The following is a 23722-nucleotide window of genomic DNA, read 5'->3' as shown; positions in this document are numbered from 1 at the left end:
TCTTTTATTGTATAACACTATATGGATTATGTGGTTTTTTGTTCGTATTTAGTCTGTAAGTTTATAAGGTTGAAATAACATCTTAATTTCTTAAATGTTGCTTATCAATGCTGACTTATGGGGAGTAGTTTCGAGTGTATTACCAACAGAAGAAAGTCGAGACACTACCTGGAAAAAACAAAATGATAAGGCTTTGTCAACTATAGCCTTACTTGTCGACGTTAATCAATTAGTGCATATCAGAAATAAAGAATATGCATGTGATGCGTGGGAAGCACTAAAGGAATATCACCAGAAATCAAGTTTATCTAGTATGGTTTTCCTACTAAAACGAATTTTTAGGTTGTCGCTCGAGGAGAATGGTGATATGGAAGCACATATTAGTTTATTCGTAGAGTTGTTGAATAAATTGGCCGTCTTAGGGGAAGAAATTAAGAACAGGTTCGCAGCAGGAATTTTGCTGGGAAGTCTTCCAGACTCGTACAATTTTTTAATTACAGCACGGGAAAGTAAGTCGTTGAATGAGTTTACACTGGAATTCGTAAAGAATAAATTAATCGATGAGTACAGGAGGCGTCAGGGAGCTTCAGGAGGAAACCAGGATGAGTCAGTTATGAAATCAGTGTATAAGGGTAACAGAAATGATGGTACTGCAAGCACAGAAGTAAAGCAGTGTTATTTTTGTAACAGGAAAGGCCATTTTCAACGAGATTGTTTTAAGTACAAAGCGTTTAAAAAGGAAAAGGCCAATAAGGTCACTGAAAGTAATAATGATGATACATGCTTTATGGTTAATTATAGCTTAAATGACGAAAAAAGGAATTCTGCTTCGAGGTATGTGGACTCGGGAGCTTCGAGCCACATGGTTAACTACAAAGGATTTTATACCCAATTTGACGGTAGCAGAAAGGGCGTTGTGAGGTTAGCGGAGAAAGGGCAGCACTCCGAGGTTCAGGGTATAGGAACAGGACTCATTAAGTATCCGACTGGTGCGGGAGTGAAAATTTAAAAATCGGTAAAGTTTTGTATGTGCCGCGATTAGATTCAAATTTACTATCTGTGAAAAAGCTAACAAGTGCGGAATATGATGTGCAGTTCGATAAAGATGAGTGCAAAATCGCTTTACGCGGAAAAGTGATTGCGAGTGCGATGCTATCACCCGACTTATACAAGCTTTCGACTGTGGACCATGCACTGAGTGTTTTTGAGCATTCCAGTGATTATCAGCATACTGTTTGGACACAGGGACATGGATGCAGTTAAACACTTAATGGAAAGTAAAATGGCAATCGAGATTAATATTAAGGATTGTAGGATTAGGGAAACTTGTGACTGCTGTGTAAAAGGTAAAATTATTCGTAAGAGTTCCCGAAATTTTCTCAAAGCAATACGTTTAATATTCTTGACTTAATACATACAGATGTTTACTTACGGTCCCACGAAGACTGTTACTCCAGGGGTAAACGATACATTTTAACACTAATTAATGATTTTTCAAGGTATACAACTATATATTTATTAAATCATAAAAATGAAAATGTAAAATTATAGTAGATTTTATAGAATTTACGAGTAATCAGTTAGGCAGGGTTCCGAAAGTAATTAGGTCAGACAGGGGTGGCGAGTACGTTAATAATAATTTAAGGGAATTTTTAAAGGGTAAAGGTTCAATATACAGCGGGGTACTCTCCAGAACAAAATGGGGTTGCAGAGAGAAAAAATAGGTCGCTAGTCGAGCTGGCTAGGATGCATGCTAATCGATGCGGATTTACCAAAGAAATACTGGGGGGAAGCAATAGTGACAGCCAACTATTTGCGAAATCGCCTACCTACGAAGTCAAAAGGAAAAACACCGTTTGAGTTATAGCATAAAGTAAAACCAGATGTGTCGACTTTGCAAACATTTGGATCTAAAGTGTAAAGTCACATCCCAAAGGAAAGATGTAAAAATAAATTTGATCAAAAAGCTGAGTTATTAATATTTGTAGATTATTCTCAGGAATCTAAAGCATATAGGTTGTTAAACGTAGATACAGGGCGTATTACAATTAGCCGTAGTGTAGTGCTTTCTGATAGGAAAATATGTGTCGAGAAAAAGAAAGAGAAAAGTGAAGAAGTATCCATCGAGTTTATGATGGAACAGGAGAACACAGACACAGTAGAAGAAAAAGAGGTAGCAGATTTTGAAAACACAGAGGATATAGAAAATTCTACGCAGATATCTGATACGTATGACAGTTTAAGTCCAGAACAATCCCATGACAGTGATTCAAGCTATCAATTAGATGAAGATACGGATAAAGAGAATTTAGGTGACCGTAAATCCAGCAGAGTAAATAAAGGTGTTCCACCTGAGGGCTACATAGCAAAGTTAACAGAACTCCAAGAAGGAGAACCTAAAACCTTTAAAGAAGCGCTTAAAAGCAGTGATAGTGAAAAGTGGAAGCAAGCTCTGGAAGAAGAGATCACGTTCTTAAAAAATAATAAAACTTGGGATTTTAATACAAGCACCGAAGGGAAAGAATATAGTGTCATGTAAATGGGTATTCAAGTTAAAAACCGGTGAGGATCAGAACTCGAAGAAGTACAAGGCACGACTGGTAGCAATGGGTTTTAGCCAAAAATTTGGCGTAGATTACGATGAAGTATCAATTAGACGCAAAAACAGCGTTTTTAAATGGAAAACTAACAGAGAAAAACAAAACCTAAAGAGATTTAAAGAAGGAAATTAAAGAAGAAGATACAAACTTTGTTTGCAAGTTAAATAAAAGTTTATATGGTCTAAAACAATCTGCTAGGACTTGCAGGGAAACCTTGCTGGGAAACCAGAAACTTGATGAAGTTTTGACAAAAGAAAAATTTTGTAAGAGCAATATTGTTTCATGTTCATACATCAATAAAATAAATAATGAAAGGGTTTACGTAATAATATACGGGGATGATATTTTAATAGCAGCAAAAGATACTCGAGTAATTGATACGTTTGAAGAAAAACTTAAATGTAATTTTGAAATAACGAGTTTAGGAATGCTGAAAAATTATGTAGGCATGCAGATTGAAACAAACGAGCAAGGAATATTTAGTTTAAATCAGGCCAGTTATATAGACAAATTGCTGGGTAAGTTTATGATGAAAGATGCCAAAGAATCTCATATACCGTTGGATGTTTGATATTATAAGCTTAGCAGAGAAAAGCCTATGAAGAACAGTGAAATATACCAACAACTAATTGGTGGTTTATTATATGTTGCAGTAAATACAAGACGGGATATATTGGCCAGTGTCACCATATTAAGCCAACAAAATAAAAATCCAAAAGAAGTAGACTGGAATGAAGCAAAAAGAGTATTAAGATATTTAAAGAAAAGTAAATATAAAAAGCTTGTTCTAGGACAACATGGAACAGATAGTACATTATATGGCTACGCAGACGCTGACTGGGCAGAAGACAAAAAAGATAGAAAATCAAATAGCGGGTATATATTTATACTACGTGGTTCACCTATTAATTGGGGATGCAGAAAACAGAATTGCGTATCTCTATCATCAACCGAAGCAGAGTACATAGCATTGGCTGAAGGATGTCAGGAAGCAATTTGGTTGAAAGGAGTAATAAAGATATTTGTAAATTTAGAGCCAAAAGTTGTTATATATGAAGATAATCAAAGCTGTTTAAAACTTTTAGCAAATCAAAAATTTAGCAATCGGACGAAACACATTGATACAAGGTACCATTTTGTCAAGGAATTATATGATAATAACGTTGTTACTTTCAGGTATTGTCAAACTGAAAACATGATAGCTGACATATTGACTAAGCCTCTGAATAGGGTTAGAATACTTAAGTAATAGAGGGGGTCTATTTGACTTATTGAAAAAAAAACTTTAGTTACAAGGGGATGTTCGAATATAATACTCAACAATAATGTAAAACTCAAAAATAATTAAAACGATTTCTAAATAACACACGGATTTTATTACAATGAAATCAGATTAAGACAGAAGAGAATAAAAGAATAAAAATATTAATATAAACGCAAACGACTAAATTAAGCTAAAATAGGGTTCTGTATTATTCATTGTTTTAAACCTAAGTGTATTATTTGTTATTTTATGACAAGATTTACTGATTTAATTTTAACTGTACCGTTCTATATGTGCTTATGTTTTGATAAATCTCGTTTTTAACAATGTAAGTACGCTTTAAAATTTGTTTTTATTCAGTATTTTACCAATTTTTGATAAGCGTAGTATCTATGTACATTTTGTCTTTTACTTTTAGTCCTCGACCTGATGATGCGATAAGCTTGTAATCGCGAAACCGGTCGTCATAATAAAAAAGGAATTTCTGGTGAAATAAGACCTTTAATACCTATAAAAAACAATTAAAGTTTTTGAGAGCTTATGTTTACAAATACAAAATAAAAAGTTACATTTAGTTAAGAATTTAAGATAGTTGCGTAAGATCTGTGATTTTTCTTGTAGTTCTTTAAGAATTTCGTTAAATTTAAGAAAGTAATCCTCACTTAAAATGAGATAAGGTTTGAATTAACTTGGGATAGATGCATGCACTTTAAAATATTTGTTTTATTATTCTGATAATCTTGATTCTTAGAAATCCTAATACTATGAAAATGATGACCTTCATTTAAATTTTTGCTTATATTTACTTAACAAATGCAGTTAAAAATACTTTTATTTTCTTTTTATTTTTACTATTACGACATATCGAGTCGTGATTTTAGAATCGCAATTATGGTTTAAAAACAATGTCAATGAAAAAAATTAATTTAGTTCGAGACAAGTCACATGTCAAACGTCAGCGTCGTCAACTTCATATTCGTTATTTAATTATATTTTTTGTTAACACTTAACACTAAAAATGTTATTTTTGGCACCCTTTGAACTGAAAAACTACCGTTTTATAATTTTTATGTCATTTGTTAAAGACGAACCCAGCGGCGGAATCGTCAATATGACCTCAAACCTTGCAACGTTGCCGTATTACCAATAATTTTTAAAGTTTCAACGACTTTTCATGTTTCCGACAAAGTGCAATTGGCAAAGAAAACACTATTTTATTTGATAAGATGGTTAAAGTAAATTTCTTCAGTAACTAATTTTCTATTTATTCTGATTGCTCCCGTTTCCTAATTGTGGACTGGAGACTCGAACTAACTCTTTGGATTAATAAGAAACTCACTTTATTTACATTTCCACTTTCTAAGTGTAACTTAATTAAACGGCGTGTTTTTGAAAGGTTTTAATGCGCCTCGAGAATCGATTCGTAAAAGACAGTTTATTGCTTTAGATGGGAAAAATATATTTTTTTCGAAAGTAACTTCGAATTAGTGAAAATGTTATATTTCTAGATGACCCATCGAAACGAGCGCAAATGGGATTTTTCGGTATGAGAGGCAAGAAGTTTATGATCGAACCCTTATTGCCTGAAAAACGGGCACCGATGGGCTTTTTTGGAATGAGAGGTAAAATTTTAATTTTTCTTAAATAAAACGCCTTCGTCTCGTTTAGCTTTTATCAAAAACCGCTTGGAATAACAATAACTTTTTGCCTTATAGGTAAAAAAGACTTTGAGAATTCCCTGGGCTACTTCGAGGATAAAAGGGCGCCCTCGTCCGGATTTGTGGGGATGCGTGGCAAGAAGCAACCGCAGGGCTTTTTCGGAATGAGAGGCAAGAAATACCCTTATGAATTCCGTGGAAAATTCGTTGGAGTCAGGTAAGAAATATTTTTAAAAAAACTAATTAATTATACGCACTTTTTGGGGAAAAAATTATTAAATTTAGATCGTTGGTAGAATATTAATATTTTGCAGGAATATTTACACCACATCTAAATATCTTTGCACGTTAACCAGTAATTCTGGCATATTTTTATTTAGTCTTAAAAGTTTTAAAAATCGCAAAAACAGAGTGAGAAAACAGATTGAGTTGTTTCAGGATGAAAGGGGTTTAATACTTTTTCGGGAAAATATCTGAGTATGGAAAATACTTGTTCCAAACGCTCGAAAGTACATAATGATGCATAATATAAAAAATTGGGTGGTTCACTAAATCTCATGAACGGGCTTAGCAAATGGGTTGAATTTATCGTTAAACAGTCCAATGTAATAAATATCCCTATAGTTTTTAGGTAAAATGTGAGTACGGAAAATATTTTTTCAAGACCTTAAACGGGTGCAGTAGTGATATTTCGAGCATTTTTCAAATTATAAGTTAATGTATGTTCTTGTGCTTTTTAAGTGAAATCTGAGTACGACAAATATTTCTTCTAAGCGCTCGAAAAAGCATGATGCAGACTTTGGCTATATGGCTAGTAGAATATTAAGAATGTGTAGGAACATTGGCAATATACCCGGTGACACAGAAAAAAGGGAACACTTAATTTAACTTTTTTACTTTTCAAGATAAACAAATGAAATTTGTTATATCGATAGAATAGTTATAAGAGCATCTTTTGATATATTATTTTCCACCATTTCCGGTTTAACAGAAAGTGATACTAACTTTCTTATTTTAAATGGGATACTTGGTATATTATTACGTATTTCGATATAAAATAATATTCTAAAAACAATTATACTATATGTGCTACTACCTTTTGTTTTATACTCATAGAAAAAAATCTTTTTTTTTATTTTAAAATAGAGTGCCATAAATGCGTTGAAAGTTTTAATTTTTAATCAAGTAATTACGGAAAAATAGTTTTCATTGCATTTTATGACTTAAATCTTTTACACGTGTATTTAAATTGTCCAAACCACTAATTTTGGCATTTACTTAATTTTTCGAAATAGCACATAACATAACATGTTAAAATAATTGTACGACGAAACGACCACCTTCTTGTCTAAAGAAAGTGTGTATGCCCGGGAGTGTATTTACATACTATACTACAGTACAGAGCACCATAGAACTTGGCGGCTCTGCACCGCAGTATAATATGTAGTTGAGAAATGCGCTTATTTATCACTACATACTACACTACGCTACAGAGCATTAGAAAGAAAAAATGCTTTTATGTGATTTGTTTGGTGCTGTAAAATTGGTAGTAACAGAGTGAATAAATGTGTAATTATTTATGTTATTATTATTATTGGTCCTTGTTTCATTTTTGTTGGTGATTTTAATATACAAGATGAGATGTTAAAATATTTAATGAGTACAATGCTATTTAAAAACAATGTTGTGAAGGTGGGTTGTATTTTGGGTTTTGGAATTTCGATAGTGCTTTGTTTCAAAGTTAGTTTTTTTTTATTTTATGTATAAAATTAAAAACACGAATGAATACAAACTATGTATCTAAATAAGTACATATAAATTGTAAGATTTTAATAAGGTGCTACCTATTTAGTTTAGATTTAAAATTTAAATTTAAATGAACAACAATAATTAATTAATTACTTTTGCTTAAAATAAGAAAGTAAAACCTCAAGACTTTGCGCTAGAATTAGAAGCATATTTTTGTGTGTTAATGAAACAGAAATCATGAAATCAAAAAATCATATAAAATGAAAAAATCGTAAGGTTTCAAGGTCACTTAACCAAGCTGTGGACTGCAATCACCAAAACGCCAAATCTCATTAAAAAGTTTCTTTTAGGATAACTAACTATAGTAAAATTACTAATTTAGATACTAATACAACTAATTAGATATTAAGATTAAGATACTAATATAAAGTTTGGTAGACTGAGATATTTTATTTTTATTTTACGTCAAGTACCTGTATTTATTTTCAATAAATATTTGTTTAATACCTAAAAACCTGTTTTATTTTTCTATTAAAATTAATCTAATAAAATAATCTCTTATAGTCGTATCCTTACTTGGTACATCTCTAATTCTAAAAAGTTTGCAAACTTTTCTGAAATTGCAAAGAAATTTAAAGCAAACTTCAGAAGAATACTTAACGTAGTCAAGCTTAACCACTGAAGGAGTTTTTAATTTAGTTTTTAATTCATATGAATTGCAGAATAATATCAATCAACTTTTGCGCTATTACTATTTTGTGGTTCAATGTGTGGCTACGTTGAACATTTTTACCAACTTAAGGGCATTTTTTCGCTATTTCAGAAAAGTTTACCCCACTGTATTATCCATACAAGCAGATTAATGAAAAAAAATATAAATCTGTACATTCTGAAGCGAAACCGATATTTTAAAATTAAACCAAATTCAGGTATGGACTATAAATAAATTACGTTTTACGCATACGTATTTAAAAGTTGTATTTACGTACCTTTAAAAGCCCACAAGTCACTATTAAAATTTTGAAAATACCAGACACCTTCACACCATTATGTGTTTTTAAATTATACAGTCGCTTCATATTCATTAACTATTTAAACATCCTTTATCCTGTATATAGAAATCGTCAGCAAAAAAACACAAAATTTAATAATAATAACAACATAAATAATTACACAATAATTAAATGTGTTACTACTAATTTTACAGCACCAAACAAATCACATAAAAATATTTTTCTTTCTAATGCTCTGTAGCGTAGTATAATATGTAATGATAAATAAGGCATTTATCAACTACATATTATACTGTAGTGCAGAGTCGTCGAGTTCTCTGGTGCTCTGTGCTGTAGTATACTATGTAAATACGCTGCCCGGGAATATAGCGTGCATATCAACTTTTTCTTCATTGGTAAACATTTCGAATATTAGCAAATTTATTTAAATAATAAGTAATAATTGCACTTGACAAGATGTCATGTATTATGTCAATTGAAAAATAATTGAAGACCGCGTCAAAACGTTAAAAGACGAATATGCCCAGCCAATGAGAGCATTCCGGCACTACAGAGGCGTGGCTTGCGTACCGCCAAAATTCAAAATACGAATTTTTCAATGCATGTAGTTGAACAGCGAGATGTGGTATCTTTGCCCGATATATTTGCTAATATAGGACTTTGTTAGGCATTTATATTTTAGATGGAAAAAGAAATGCGATGTGCATATAAAAGACGCTCAATAAAGAAATATTTGTAGCTGTTATAGATTAGTAAATTAATGATTTTTTTTATATGTATTTACAGCGTGATCAAGATTTTTAAGAAATAAAAAATAGGCAGTTGTTTTTTTGGGGTCATATGCATGGGGTCAGAAATTAAAAAAAAAAACAAAAACAAGTGCATGAGTGAGTACGTTATATATAAAATATTAAACCATCCAAAAATATTGGCATTATTATTAAAGAAAACACTTTAAAGTTTTTTTTGGTATTTTTATTTTAGCTTGTTTTATAGATGTTTTTTATGGTATTATATTAAAATTTAGTGTGAAATTACTTCTTACATGTCATATTCCTATGATAGGTATCGATAATTTAAAATTTTCATAATTTAATAATTGTCAATGAAGTTTATTTAAATAGCCAATTATACATTACTTAGGAGATTAAAATATGTGGATCAGAGAATATCGGGCGGGTAGATGATAAAGATTGCCAGGCGATAAACAACTAAAATTATATGAATTTTTAAGAAAAAACACCATGTAAACTTTTATTTAACAACAATTAAAATCAAAATATATAAAACATATAATCATAAAAAATATGTGTATTTATTTTGATTTTTATATAACTGTTTAGGCATTGTTTTGATAAAATCCCATGGGTGAGATGCATCATCATAGTGGCCATAAGAAGTAAATATTCCATAAATATTTTAAGGCAGCTTACTTGCTGAGTAGTTTTCAAAGACAATTTGAAAAATCATTGTGATGAGTTTTGAAATGACTTTGAAATTAAAAATTTTCTAAAAGTATTATATTATATTATATTATATTAACAACTTAAAACTAAAATGGTAGAGAAGAAACTAAATCCATCAAGCTTGGTCTGTACACTAGCACTGCTGATCACAACTGATCCTACAAAGTATTAAAATTATGAATTAGTCTAAGAATATAAAATTAATGCAATGTTATTACTATTCTTTAAAACCTTAACTAAAATTCTTGAGGGGCATGTTCCTTGATGCGTCTGCTTTCCCCAGACTTAATGTTTCTCGTTTTACATGAGCTATTAAATCCTAAAAGTAAACAACAAAATATACAATTATGTCTGATAACTAAGAGGTTATACAACCTCTGGTGTCGCTCCTATTACAATTGTAAAATATATGTTCTTCTCCATTCTTAAATTTATTTTGGGTCTGACAAGCATAATCGACTTCCCTATTACTTTGTTCTCTATATTCCTCAAAATTCCTAAAATTTAAAAATGATTGTTTAATCTTTCTATTGTGAATATCAAGCAAATGTTTGGTTAAACTATCAAGATAAGAAAATGCCTGGGTACTGTTGGTACACATTGGACATGTAATGTGTTTCTTGTATTCCTGGCCAACAAATTCTGAGTGAAACTTCTTAAAATTATATCTTACCTTAGTGTTGCCATAATTAGCGTAGAACCGAATATTATAGACAACGGAGTCAGTGGCAGAATCGATATAAATAATAATTGCCGGAGATAATTAAATCATTCAGGAATCAAAGCAAATAAAATAAAATCTACAATCTAGGTTAGGGAAAACAAAACAAAATTATTATGCCAATATTGCCAATGCCAATCGCGCGCGAAATTTTTGGTTTTTGGTCCCATCTTCAATTCTCATTGCCTAGGCAAATTCGTCTTTTAACGTATGCTGTCAAAACGCAGCCTATTCAAGCAATCAAAGCCTTCTATACTATTTTTACTAATTAAATGCGTTTATTTATGTGACTTAATTTTTTCTTCTTATGGGCTTGTTTATCAACCCATTTAAAAGATAATTATATCAAATTATTGGGAAAAACAACCCGCATTTTAAAGGTGGTTGTTGCCAATAATCTGTTATTTAAAAAAATTAAGTTTTGGCATTAACTTAATGGTTTAGACGTTTTAAATAGGCATTGAACAGATTAAAGTCGTAAAATGTAACGAAAACTATTTTTCCGTGATTACTTGCTTAAAAATTAAAACTTTCAACGCATTCATGGCACCCTATTTTATAATTTAAAAAAGTGATTTTTTCTAAGAGTATAAAACAAAAAGTAAGAAAATACAGTATTATTGTTTTTAGAATATTATTTTTATCGAAATACATAAAAATATACCAAGTGTCCCATTTAAAATAAGAAAGTTAGTGTCACTTCCTATTAAACCGGAAGTGATGGAAAACAATAGAATATGTCAAAAGATGCTCTTATAACTATTCTTTTGCTATACCAAATATCAATCTTAAAAAGCAAAAAAGTTATTAAGTGTTCCCTTTTGTCTGTGTCACCAGGTATATAGATGTATTTTACCATCAAAGCTCTACTCATTTTTACTATAAAGCTATAAGTTGCCAAATAACAAATATATGAAAAAAGTGAGTTCACAAAATCTCCAGAAAGGGGTAAGCAAGTGGGTTGAATTTTTTCAGGGTTAGGGGTTCCCTAGGTGAGATGTGTCTGTATATTTTTTGGGAAAAATCAAGTACGAAGAATATTTTCCAAAGCTTTCCAAAGCATTAATGGTGATATTTCGAGGCTTTGGTAGAAGAAAAAACGTGATAACTTTGGCTGTATGGTTAGTAGAATATTGAAATTTTGCAGGAGTATTGGCAACATATACAGGGTGATTCATTAAGAATGGGCAATCTCTGAAGTGGAGATACTTACTACACACCAAAATATGGCGATTGAGCTTAACATGTCTTATACAAATGTTGCAAGCTTAACGAGATACAGGGTATTTAAAGTTGTAATTTTAATTTGAAATTTTTTTAATAATTATGTAATTTTAAGCAGTATCGTCTTGAAAATTGGCGACTTTATGTGTTTTGACATGAAAACTACGAATTTTGTGATGAATTTAGCATTATTTATATAGGACGTTAGTTACACCCTGTTACTTAGGTAACATATCTTTTTTGCCCAATCAGTTATGGCTAAAACGACTAGAAAATCTAAAAGGCAGTTCGATTTTAAATAAAAAAGGTACTCACATAAGTAGGATTGTGTCAGCATTTATCAGTTTTTCGTGTAAAGAAATTATATGACAATTTTACTGTCACTAAGTAAGAGTGTATTATTTGTAGTAAAAATTCTAAAATAAGAAAATGCCACGTCATAATAAATATTTCGACAGTAAAATGCATGATATGTCTTAAAATAAAACTTCTCTTCTCTTTTAAGGGTTATTAAGACAAAAGATGTACAAATATTAAAACTAGTGGTCCATTTTTTTCTTAGAGACTTACTTATTTTAAAAACCTACAAGTTTTTTACAAACCTTAAACTAAAAGCATCATTAGACCTAATCAACACTTTCGAAATTTTACATTCTTAAAAAACAGCAACTTAAAAACCTGCACATTACGAATAGATTACGGATACTCTAAGTATATTCTGTATACCAATATTGTCCAAAAATAAATTTGTATGTTTTGTCCTACCATAGATCTAAGTGTTTATAGTATTTACAGGTTTGTCATAAAACCGACAGTTTTCCTTAACAAAATGGTGCCCGGCCGCCATCTTCAATGCCGTTCAAGAAACAATTTTCGGTTAAAAAAACTAATAAACCAAAATTTCTTTTTAGGGGTAAAAAATCATCAGACATCTTGGTCTCGCCCGAATTCTACGACTCGAACAACTTAGAACAACTCAGTGACAACTTAGACATAAATCAGCTGATGCTGTTGCTGACTGAACAAAATGGCGGCGGCGATAGCAGTAGCCAATAAGACTTACCATAGCTATAGGTTATATTTATATATATATATAGTTTTATTCTTTTTTTTTCATTAACTTTAAATTATTTAAAGACGAGCTGTTTTTCGTGCGTTTAAGCGGGCTGTAAAACTGTTCGGGTTGTGATAAAAGAGAAGCGGCGGAAGCACTTGTTTATGTCTTTTCAGTTTTCTTGCTTTTTGACTTATCTTTCGGTCCAAACAATATTTCTAAAAGGCTGGAAGTATTGGGGCTTTACAAGCTTCGATATTTTAGAAATATTTGTTTATATACAGCAGCGTTATATGCAGGGTGGTCAAGCTCTAACACCTTGTATATAAGGGAATTAAGCAATGTTACCACATATCTCCTTTTTAAACTGTCAATTTACAAATATATAGGGTATGTGTCTTAATTTAATATTAGTTGTAGATTTTTTTTGTTTCGTTCTTCAAAAAAATATTGCAACTGTATTAAATTACAGTAAAAAAAACGTAATTTAGGTGCATTGAGAATAGACTATATTAGGTAGTTTATTATTGTAAGATTTGAGTAACTATATTCTGTTAAAACATATTATATATCATCGTGGAAAATAAAATATTATATTAGTGTTTGAAAGAGCACTTTTTGTTACATTTATTACCATCCCTACCCAATCTTTTTCAAGATGGCGACCATCCGCCATTACACAAATAATATTTATATTAAAAATAATAAAATACACCCCGTGGGGGACCTGTGAAACTCAGCCAGTCATTACTCAAGCAGGTTACCGAGTTTGTGCTTAAAATGGATAGCAACGGATGATTCGCTACACGTTGAATTCTGCAGAAAATATCCAAATATGAACGTGACTGAGCAGAGAATCGCTGACCAATACCGCGTCATTTTTAGAAACAACTTGATCCCAGAAATCCGAATTAACTATATTAAAAGGGAAATTGCAGCAGAAATAAATAATCAACGGGCTTTAAACAATTGCATGACAATGCTGACCACGAGAGACTAGAAGCGGAACAAAACTTAGACCCGACACTATTACCAGACCAGGCACCATTACCAGAAGTGATAATATATGAAGACCAGAGTAATGAACAAAATGATGAAGTGCATGTTAAACTTAGAACAGAGTTTAGAACAGCAATGGCAGAGTATTAAGGCACAAACCCCTCAACAAGACCAGCTCCTCCTAGAGTTAACACTTCCCGCAAATTGGCTTTTCTTCTTAATAATAATAATAATTATATTCTTACAGTTACGACACTTGAGCAGCTTCATCTAATAATCTACTGTGCGGCTACCGCTGTTATTGAAAACTTGGTATTAAAAATAATAAATAACCAACAAAGTATTACACGTAATGAAAGACCGACACCGCCATCAATCGAACTTCAAATTCCTGGGATAAAATTGAAAATGTTTTGAAACGAATCCAAAAAAAAATACTTTAAATACCAGGAAAAAAATTGAAATGGCTGCAAGTGCTTTGAAAATAAATTTATACTGATTTGTCTGGAATATATACAAAATAATTTTAAACATCCAAAAACACGGAAAGTGATAATAACAGCTTTAAGGGTCTACAAAAAAAAATTCTTCAACGAAAAAATTTAAAATAGCTTCAATGCAATAGCTTCATTGCATTTATATATAATCTCAAAACAATATTATATTTAAAACCTAAAACATGGTTTCAACTATGGCAACTGAAACATGACTTTAATGATCTGAAATAACTTTAAGGTCATACACCAAAGAAAACATGTTAAAAAAAAGTTCAAATCTTATAAAGAAACTTAACATAACCTTAAATAGTAACAATCAGAATATAAACAGTTTCTTACTGCTGCCCACCTTATTTCACCATATACTTTTCCCTAGAATCTCAACTTTCTGCTGAAACACATTTTTCAGCATATCGTCGTTTCTTTTCAATCTCATCAAAAGCGGTTTTCGTTTCGATTTCGTCGACCTTTACGTAGTATTTCGATAGAAGCTTATCTAGCTAAAAATAGTCATCATCTCTTTTTAACGCTCTAAAATATAAAATCGCTTGCTCCAACTTGGATATAATGGGTTCAGTTGTCAAGAATTTGTTTGGAATGACCGATGACTGCGAATCTTTTCGTAATATGGACGATACTCTGCGGAGCTTTCTGTGGTTTTCTTCATGGACAAAGTTGAGGACATTACTGGAACTTGAAGTTTTCGCATACAAGAGCATATTATCTAAATGTAATTTTGTGTAAGATTTTTAAAATGTAAGAGTCTTTCCTCCTAATTGCTGGAGCAGGATTTAAATTATGTATTGATTCATACAAAGGGTTTTCAATTGAGGTATCTGTAGTAGACTTAAAAGAGGTGAATAAGCATCGTTCAGTGGAGGGTTCAATGGTGTTGTTGCTATACTTTTTAATTATTATTGTACACTCTTTTATAGGTTCTGCTTTTCTGATCATTACCGTATCGAAATCCAAGGAGGTTCTCCAGACTTTTTTTCTGATGGCTTTTCCTGCGCTGACATCTCCTTTGTTGGCTCTTGGTTTGCTTACTAGATGACTTAAAAGTAATCATTTATATCTTAAGAGAGACTTATCAACAAAGCTTACTTTGAGAAGCGCTTTTTTGAATTGGAAATCAACACTCTCAATCAAATGTCACTCTTTCAAATGGACTTTTGATTTCGTTTGGTAATTCTTCTATGGACTTGCTGCTGCTGCAGCCCAGCACACAATTATGCTGTAAAGGAGGGCGCCCACTGAATCGGATCGGCTCGGTCGGCTCGGCACGTGGTAAAGTGGTTCGACTATTCGAGCATATAGAAGTATTGTGATTAAGCTCCCGTTTAAGCGTTTTTAAAAAAAAATCAGCAGTACCTCAGATTCTGAAGAGGATGTTATGATTGCAGTAGCCTGTGCTGCGAAAGCGAGAAAAGCGAAATAGATAGCCGGCATTCGTTGTGAGACACCCTGTATAGAGTCAAATAAAATAAATTATAACATAACATTACAACGTGCATTTAAAACTATATAATAAGCTGCATTTTTTGTGTATTTTTGTAAAAACATAAATTATATTCAAAGCAAGAGTTGTACACCACTTAACACCAAAACGAGAACTTTCACACTCACATATTTCGCCGACCAAGTGGGCATCCTCAGATAATTAAAACTGAGTTTTAAAATCTGATGATGCCAACTTAATAAACAGTAAATAACGAAAACACCTATTTAAGATATAATAAATGACACTTACCAGAACATCCAGTTAATTTGGATACCTCCTCCAAAGACTTTTCTTTCCTTAAATTATCATGTTAATATGTGTTTTGTTTATCATACAATATTCTAAAACTGCGAACAGCTTCGATTAAAATTTCGTTTAACATATTTATCAAATTAGCGGTTTTTAAAATTCTTTGAAACAGTTCCTCACTCTGTGCGAAAAAATGCTAAAATAGTCGCAGGCTTTCGGTGCAATCGGCAAAAGTTGTCCTCCCCACAATAGGAGATCGTCACTGGAGAAAACCGAACCGACCGAACGTAGTACGATACGTACCAAAGAGATTCAGTGCGCGCGGCCTCATTTAAATACATGTGAAGCAAATCCGGCCGATTGTACCGACCGTGCTGAAACGGTCGATGCCGATTCAGTAGGCAGAAGAAGTCTCCTTTAAGCACGGCTTAAAGGAGACTTCTAAAAAATATTGAAGATATTATTAGAAGACATTGGATGGCTAAAGGAATACATTAGAGGTATCAGAACCAAAAAAGTTCAAAGTAGAGGAAATAATGTGTCAGGCCCAACAACATACACGGCTGGACCCGGAAAACTATACCCCGGAACAATATCTAGACACCCTTAAACAGAAGTTTAAGTGTGTAATTTTTTCAGGTCGCTTAAAAAGGTAGAAATCCAATAATAAAAAAAAACAGATAATTTACTTTTGAATACTCAGAAACGCAATTTTTTTGAAAGCTTAACGATACTGCTCTAACAAACACTTCTACTAGTATTTATTCCACTAAAGAAAACATCGAGGAAATTGAGGAAACCTCCTGAATGCAACCTTGATACCGAATAGCTGGATGAAGAACGAGCAAAGTATCAAACATATTATTAAATTGCATTTTTACCATTTTCAGTTGACGAAGTGACTAACATCATAAAAAAGCTACATAGCTGGAAAGCACCTCACCCAGGTCACGTCCAAAATTACTGGATTAAAAAATTGTGGTGAACGCGTCCACATAACTGACTGACCTTCTAAACGACGGACTTTCGAAATCTCTGAATGCCCAATTTTTTAACAAAAGGTACCATTTACCTTTTGTCCAAGGACTCGGCCAATAATAATATGGTTATCCACACTCTATGAACTAATTACATCTTGCGTTACAGAACGTATTTTCAGACATTGTGACCAGAATAGCATCATAGCGGCTCAACAGACAGGATGTACCAGAGATGCTATGGGATGTAAAGAGTAGGTAATTATCTACTTCGTAGTTTGCAATCATGCATTTAACAACAAGAGAAACCTGTTCGCAGCATACATTGACTGCCGAAAAGATTTTAATGCAGTTCCACATAAATGGCTTATCAATGTACTTAAATTGTACAAAATAGATAACCAGATAATTTCCCTTTTAAAGTTCATTGTGGCATCTTGGCTAACATCAATAAAACTCGAGGTGCCTAACGATAACTGCATTGAAATCGAATAATATGATTCCTATTCGTAGGGGTATATTCCAGAGAGATTCCTTAAGTCTACTTTGGTTCTGCCTTGCCACAAACCCACTCTCTAGCTAACTTAATTCAACTAGGTAAATTTGGCCTAAAAAAGAATAATATAGAATATCAATGATTTAAAAATTCTTGCGGCAACACAAAATCAACTAGAACAGATGCTTAAAATAGTGGAAAAATTCTCGGGTCATCGGATAAGTGCCAAACTGTGATTATTATTAAGGGTAAACTATAACCAGGAGACTTTCAGATAGAAAACGGTCAGATAATTAATGCTATGGACAAAGAAATATCCTTTAAAATCTAGAAATAAAGCAGGTGCAAGGAATAGAACGTAGAACTATAAAGAATGAGCTGACTACTAAGTTCACTACAAGAATGCGACGACTCCTTAAAACAAGTCTTAATAGCAGAAGCTTATTTAAAGCTATTAATACATATGGAGTCAGTTCACTAACTTACTCTTTTGGTACTATAAGATGGACTAAAATGGATGCAATATTGGATGGGAAAATCACACATGGTCATGAAGTTCAACAAGAGTATATGGACATTTTCAAGAACCAGTTCTTGAAAATGAGCAACATGAATTGTATTGGGATGGCACTGTACTTACAGACCCACGAGTAAGTAACAATAGGCCTGACCTAATATTAATCGATAATATGTCTAGAAAGACAACCCTTATTGATGTTGCTATTCCTAATAATGACAACCTAAGAGCCAAACATAATGAAAAGATTATTAAGTACAGGGATCTAGAGCACCAGATACGAAGGCAATGGGAAATAACAAAAGTGCGGACAGTTCTAATTATTGTGTCAAGAAGGGAAGTAATACCAAAGAGCCTGATCGAAAACATAAAACTGCTCAACCTTAAGGAAAGCATCTATAACCACATCTCGAATCGTCAGAAAGTTAATTAAAATTGCAGATAACGTCCACTAGTTTAAGAAACATATGAGATTTTAGTTTGTGTATTATTTGTAAATAAAGGTAAAAACCGGACTCCGATAATATGAAAAGGACTCCAACTGAGCTTCATTCCTCTGATATCTGAGATAAGTGAACGATGTGAACGATCCTCCCCATCGCAGGGGTAAGTATGAAATCTATAATAATAATAATAACAATAATAATAATAATTATAATAATAGTAATATAATAATGATAATAATAATAATAAAAGAGAGATTCTTTATTCAAAAGATAATTCAATACAAATGAAAAACTAAATCTAAAATAGAAGTATAGGGTTCCCAATGGCGCAGTCTAGCTTAAATAGCTACTTTACTGAACTATTAAAGCTCCCCATTCCGTTACTCAAAAAGAATTTGTAAACAAGATCGTAAGCTAGACTCAGTGTTCAATGAAAAATGTACAGAGAGTGCCTCCGATTAAATCGGCACAACCACAATTGGTAACTGTGCTTATATTTAAGATACAGCATTATTAGCAAACTTGTGGGAATTTTTTGCTGATTAAACTGGTGGCGACAAAAAAAAAATGAACGGCATTATCGAGAATACTTTTACTATTACTGCTGTATACTTTTGCATAAATCAAAAGAAAACATTTTTCTTCATAAAAAAGTACTTATTTACATTAATAGCCTTAATCTAAAAATAACAAAATTATAGCAATATTAATAATAGTGCCAAATTTAGACTGAAGCTAATTCTGTACTTGATTTTTTCAACCATACTAGTTTCAGCACTAATTTTATTAGAAATGAAAAAAATATGCCTTTGATTAAAAAAAAGTGTTGCAAAAATCAAAGTAGGTATAGTCTATTTAAAATGAATTCGAACAGCAAAAAAACCAAATCACAATGAATAAGCGGCATTTTCTTTATAAAGCATAGGCGTACAAATAATAGAGAGCTATTATTTCTTAAAATATTTTAAAAATCCATTAATTGGTTATATTTATTAAAATTTTAATGGTATTTAAGCTCCGCTTTAGGCTTAAGCCTTCGATTTTACATGTAAAATCAGTGGCTTAAGCCTAAAGCGGAGCTTAAAGACAACGGTGGATATGGCCATAAATCAGTCTATTTTAGGATAGTTATTGCCTGTAATGTTACGCATGTTTTATTATTTACCTAATATTTTATATACTTTTTTTAGTAGTTTTGTTATAACATATTGAACTTAAATTTGAATAGGTACCCTGCATAGAAAAAAACTAGTTATATTCAGTAAAAGTAAGCGATGTATGGATAATGTAATTCAAATGATTTATACGAGGATTTATAAACTTATTATATTTATTATTATTCATTATACTTAGTAATTAAAATGTTTATAAAAAAACTCAAAAATCACTGTTTGAATCTTCGGAACTGGAGTCCGAACTTGGATTTATAATAATGGGGTTAACCTGAGGTAAAATACCATACTCATTCTCTTTTTCAATAACACTCCGAAGACAATTCCTCCATATGTCTGTTTTATTAATTTCTTCTACAACTGCCCTTATAGTTTCTAATACGAAAGTATCGTTAGTTGGAGATTGATTATATTTTCTAATTCGGTCCTTTAAAGTAGCCCGAATTATCTCTATGGGATTAAAAATATAGTAGTACGGCGGTAGACGTAATACAGTAATATACGATAACGTATTCTTTTTTAAAATGTTAATTTTTTATGGATTCTGATAAAATTTTCTTTGTGGTTTTTTGTGAAATGCTCATATTTTTGCTTTCCATAAATTTAAGAATTTCATCCTTTTTTGTGGAATTATTTAGGATTTTTTTATGTAAACGCGAATGGTACGACGCGTTGTCCATCACAATCACCTAGTTTTCAGGTAAATTGGGAATCAATTGCTCAGCAAACCATTTTTGAAATAGATTGGCTGCCATGTCCTCATGGTAATCAGCCGACGAATCCTTTATATTTTTGGCCGACAACAACAACGCATTGGGGATGAAGCCGTTATCACCACCTGCGTGTGAAATTATAACACGTTTACCGCGAGAACTTGGTCCACTTAGTGAGCACTTTTTAGTGTCGTCCACCCAACCATACTTATCGACATCATGAGTATCATACCAAGTTTCATCTAGGTAAACTATGTTCCTGTTTAATTGACTGTATTCCTTTATCTTTTCAAAATATTCCTGTCGCCATGTCTCTCAAATTGTATTCCAGTGTCTCTCAAATTGTCAATCTCCTCGAATTGAATTCCATAATAACCATCCTTTTATCTAACTTTTTATATTTAAATCCACATTTAGAGACTGTTTGTCTTATCCACAAAAAATATCGCCATCAGCTTGGCCCCCCCTCCTCGGGTTACAATCTCCGAACAACCTTCTCTTTACCTCTGCCTATCCCAAAAAGTGAGCAGATTAAGTCCTCTTTTGTGTACGGGGGCAGAAGGCTTTTTAACCACGTACCCCTTTATATAAGGCTAATAAATTGTGAAAACGTTTTAGGAAAAATAGAAAGAAACTTTTGCTTGCTAAAGCATTTTATTCTCTAGACGAGTTTTTAAATACAATTTTTTGACAGTGAAGAGTTTTGCGCAGCGTAATGTGACTTCTTACTACTTTTTCTTTGGGTGTGTTCTATATTCTATGTATGTAAGAATTGTTAAAATTTTTATATTTTTGTAAAAGATTATGTTGTCAACTATTTTTAGGGTCTTATATAATGCTTTGTTAACAACAGATGATGTTACGTAACAATAAAGCTATTTTTGAGTTTGACTTTGACATTCTACTAATACACAACGTAATGTAGCAAGACTTTTATATTTGTAGTCGGGATAATCCATTAGTAGCTTTCTTTGAATGTCTTCTAATGATGGAACTTTGTTTTCACTATAAAATTGATAAATAGATCGACGAATAACATTTTTGTCGCTATCATCAATTTTTCAATCAAAGTTTTTTATCACATTTTTTTCGTTTTACAGAATGATCAATGACATTTCATGGCTTTTATCACACTGTAAACGGTGGTACGAGCCAGCTTAGTAAGCTCACAAATTCTTGTTAAAATTTGATTTTGTGAGGCTTCAGGCATTTCACTTTTCAAGCAATTAAAAATATTTAATATTAGCCGCTGTGATTGAACATGTAGGTCTTTATTTAAAAATTCGTTATGTTCAGCTTCGTTATCTGACACATCAGAGGGTCTCCACAATGCCATCTTGGTCGTATAATTTACGAAAATTAACGACAAAAAAAACGTATTTATTGATGGACATCCATCACCCAGGAGGCGTGTCTGAAGTCTGGCGCTCGCACGCGATTATTTTCGATCAGTTTTGCATCTGTATTCTGTAAATCTGTGACAGAACAAAAAACAGCTTATAAAAAGAACTACCAAAAACTACAAAATAAAGCGATAAAGAAACGACAATAAGGCAGCACACTTTTAAGTACGTGCTAAACAGATATTTAAATATAAAATAATAGAAATTAGAAATAAAATATCATCCACAGCCGCCCGCACATGTAAAACCACGGCCCGTCCAACAATCAAACCTCGAGCTCGACTCCGCAGTCTTTTTCCTCGTCTGTTACACGATATTGCGCTCTCATCGGCGTATAATTTTTTTTATCTCTCTCTGCCAAAAAATTGATCGTTGAACCACAGTCTAACAGAAGTTGAAATCTATATACTTTGGTTGAACGGTCCGGAGCCTGGTGATTCCGTGACCAGACAGCCAGTATACCAGGACGGCTCGCATATATTTTGTTTATTTTTTTTAGTATACCCTGTTGTGGATTCTTGACCGTTCCTCAATTTTAGCGCCGTTCGAATACTAATTACTATATCTACTAACATCATCGAAATTAGCAGGGTTAGTTACTTTTGATAATACTTTCCATGAGTCTGCAAAATACTTCTCAATAGAGCAGTTTACTATAGGTGTTCCATTGATCATGTTACAAACTGCTAGGATAGATAGAGAACGTAAAAAAAATAAATATCTTTTTTTTCGCCTCTTAGATTTTTAACTATTAAATGTTTAATTAATTGTTTGTCTATAAGCCAACCATTATTTTTGAAATTTTTTAAATCTTTGAAGAGCAGGGTCTCTTAGCTTAATAAATATTTTTAAATTTTGTTAGCCATGGAGCTTAGGGCTTAGTTATTTGTGATCTCTTAATAGCAGCATATGTATTAAATGAATGTAGAAAATAATTATTAAAAACATTTATTTTATCATCAATATGGTCTTGATACAAAATATTGTTCCAAGGCAATTTATGTAAATCTTGTAAAAAAATATTTGAAATAAAAGCTTTTAAAGAGCGATATTCTACTATGTTTGTTTTGTTGAAAAAAGTTTAAAACATAATGAACTGCCCTACGATCAGAGATTTCATTAGAGATGTCATGAAGACTCTCATGACTGATCTCTCATAAAATTCAGCCACAAAAACTATGGTACTTAGAAAAATTGCATCAATCAAAGTAGAATCTAACAGATGTTGCAGAAATTCGTATTGACTTATTGATTATGAGATCGAGGTTATAATTTTCAAAAAGTTTTGTCAACGGAATCTTTAACTTAAAAAGATTTACGTTGAAATCCCCCAGACAGATCACTTCATCGACTTTCGGATATATTGAAGAAATAATGCCATCGAAGTCACTTTACGAATTATTTAAATTAATATTAGGACGCCAATAAAAACATTAGTATTACATGTTCTAGAGCAGAATTAATATTAGGATCAATATCAAATCAATAACCTGTAGCAAAAACAATGTTTTTCATGCAAATACCAACACAGACCCGATCAATTCTATAAAAATTTAAATTTTCAATAAGGAAAGATCATCATGTGACACCTACGACGATTGTGATTTTTTGGGCTGGAAATTATTTATATACGTTTTATTAACGTTCAAAACCAGAGGGTTGATGGGGCTCAGAGAGCCCTTAAAGCGCCGAGGGACAGCCGGCACGAGTTTATTACACCCGCCGATAAAAACCTAAGGGATTTCCCCACCTTGCATCTATATATCCACCATCTGCAAGGTATATACAGTCGCTGGTATACAGGTGTGTTTGTTGCGGACTTAAGACGATGGGATATTTATAAAATTTTCAATTATCTAAGTATCTTGAGTCTGATTGAAAGCCTATATTAAAATAAAGTAGCACTAGTGATAGAGAGTGCCATAACCACAAAACAAAAAATATAAATAAATGCGAGTTGCCTTGTTAACGGTAAGAAATGTTGGCCCTCTACTGAAAGTGTG

The 23722-nt window shown here is 32.1% G+C and overlaps 1 protein-coding gene and 1 long non-coding RNA gene across 2 annotated transcripts in view; one reads left to right on the top strand and one right to left on the bottom strand.

The window, feature by feature from the left end:
- The window catches only part of LOC126738456 (tachykinins), a 171373-nt gene extending 158010 nt beyond the window's left edge, over positions 1-13363 (top strand). The window contains exons 4-6 of the mRNA XM_050443816.1: positions 5373-5486; positions 5580-5739; positions 12607-13363. Coding sequence (XP_050299773.1) covers positions 5373-5486; positions 5580-5739; positions 12607-12751 — 419 coding nt within the window. The 3' untranslated portion in view covers positions 12752-13363. The remainder of the gene's footprint in view (positions 1-5372; positions 5487-5579; positions 5740-12606) is intronic.
- On the bottom strand, positions 9447-12721 carry LOC126738605 (uncharacterized). The gene is made up of 3 exons (XR_007661394.1): positions 10126-12721; positions 9969-10069; positions 9447-9908 (listed from the first exon to the last, which is right to left on the bottom strand). It is a non-coding gene; the product is annotated as an uncharacterized LOC126738605 (long non-coding RNA).
- Positions 13364-23722: the final 10359 nt, after the last annotated feature.

The sequence above is a fragment of the Anthonomus grandis genome, chromosome 1, assembly GCF_022605725.1.
Source record: "Anthonomus grandis grandis chromosome 1, icAntGran1.3, whole genome shotgun sequence".
Taxonomy (NCBI): Eukaryota; Metazoa; Arthropoda; class Insecta; order Coleoptera; family Curculionidae; genus Anthonomus; species Anthonomus grandis.
This window is presented reverse-complemented; position numbering and strand designations above follow the sequence as displayed.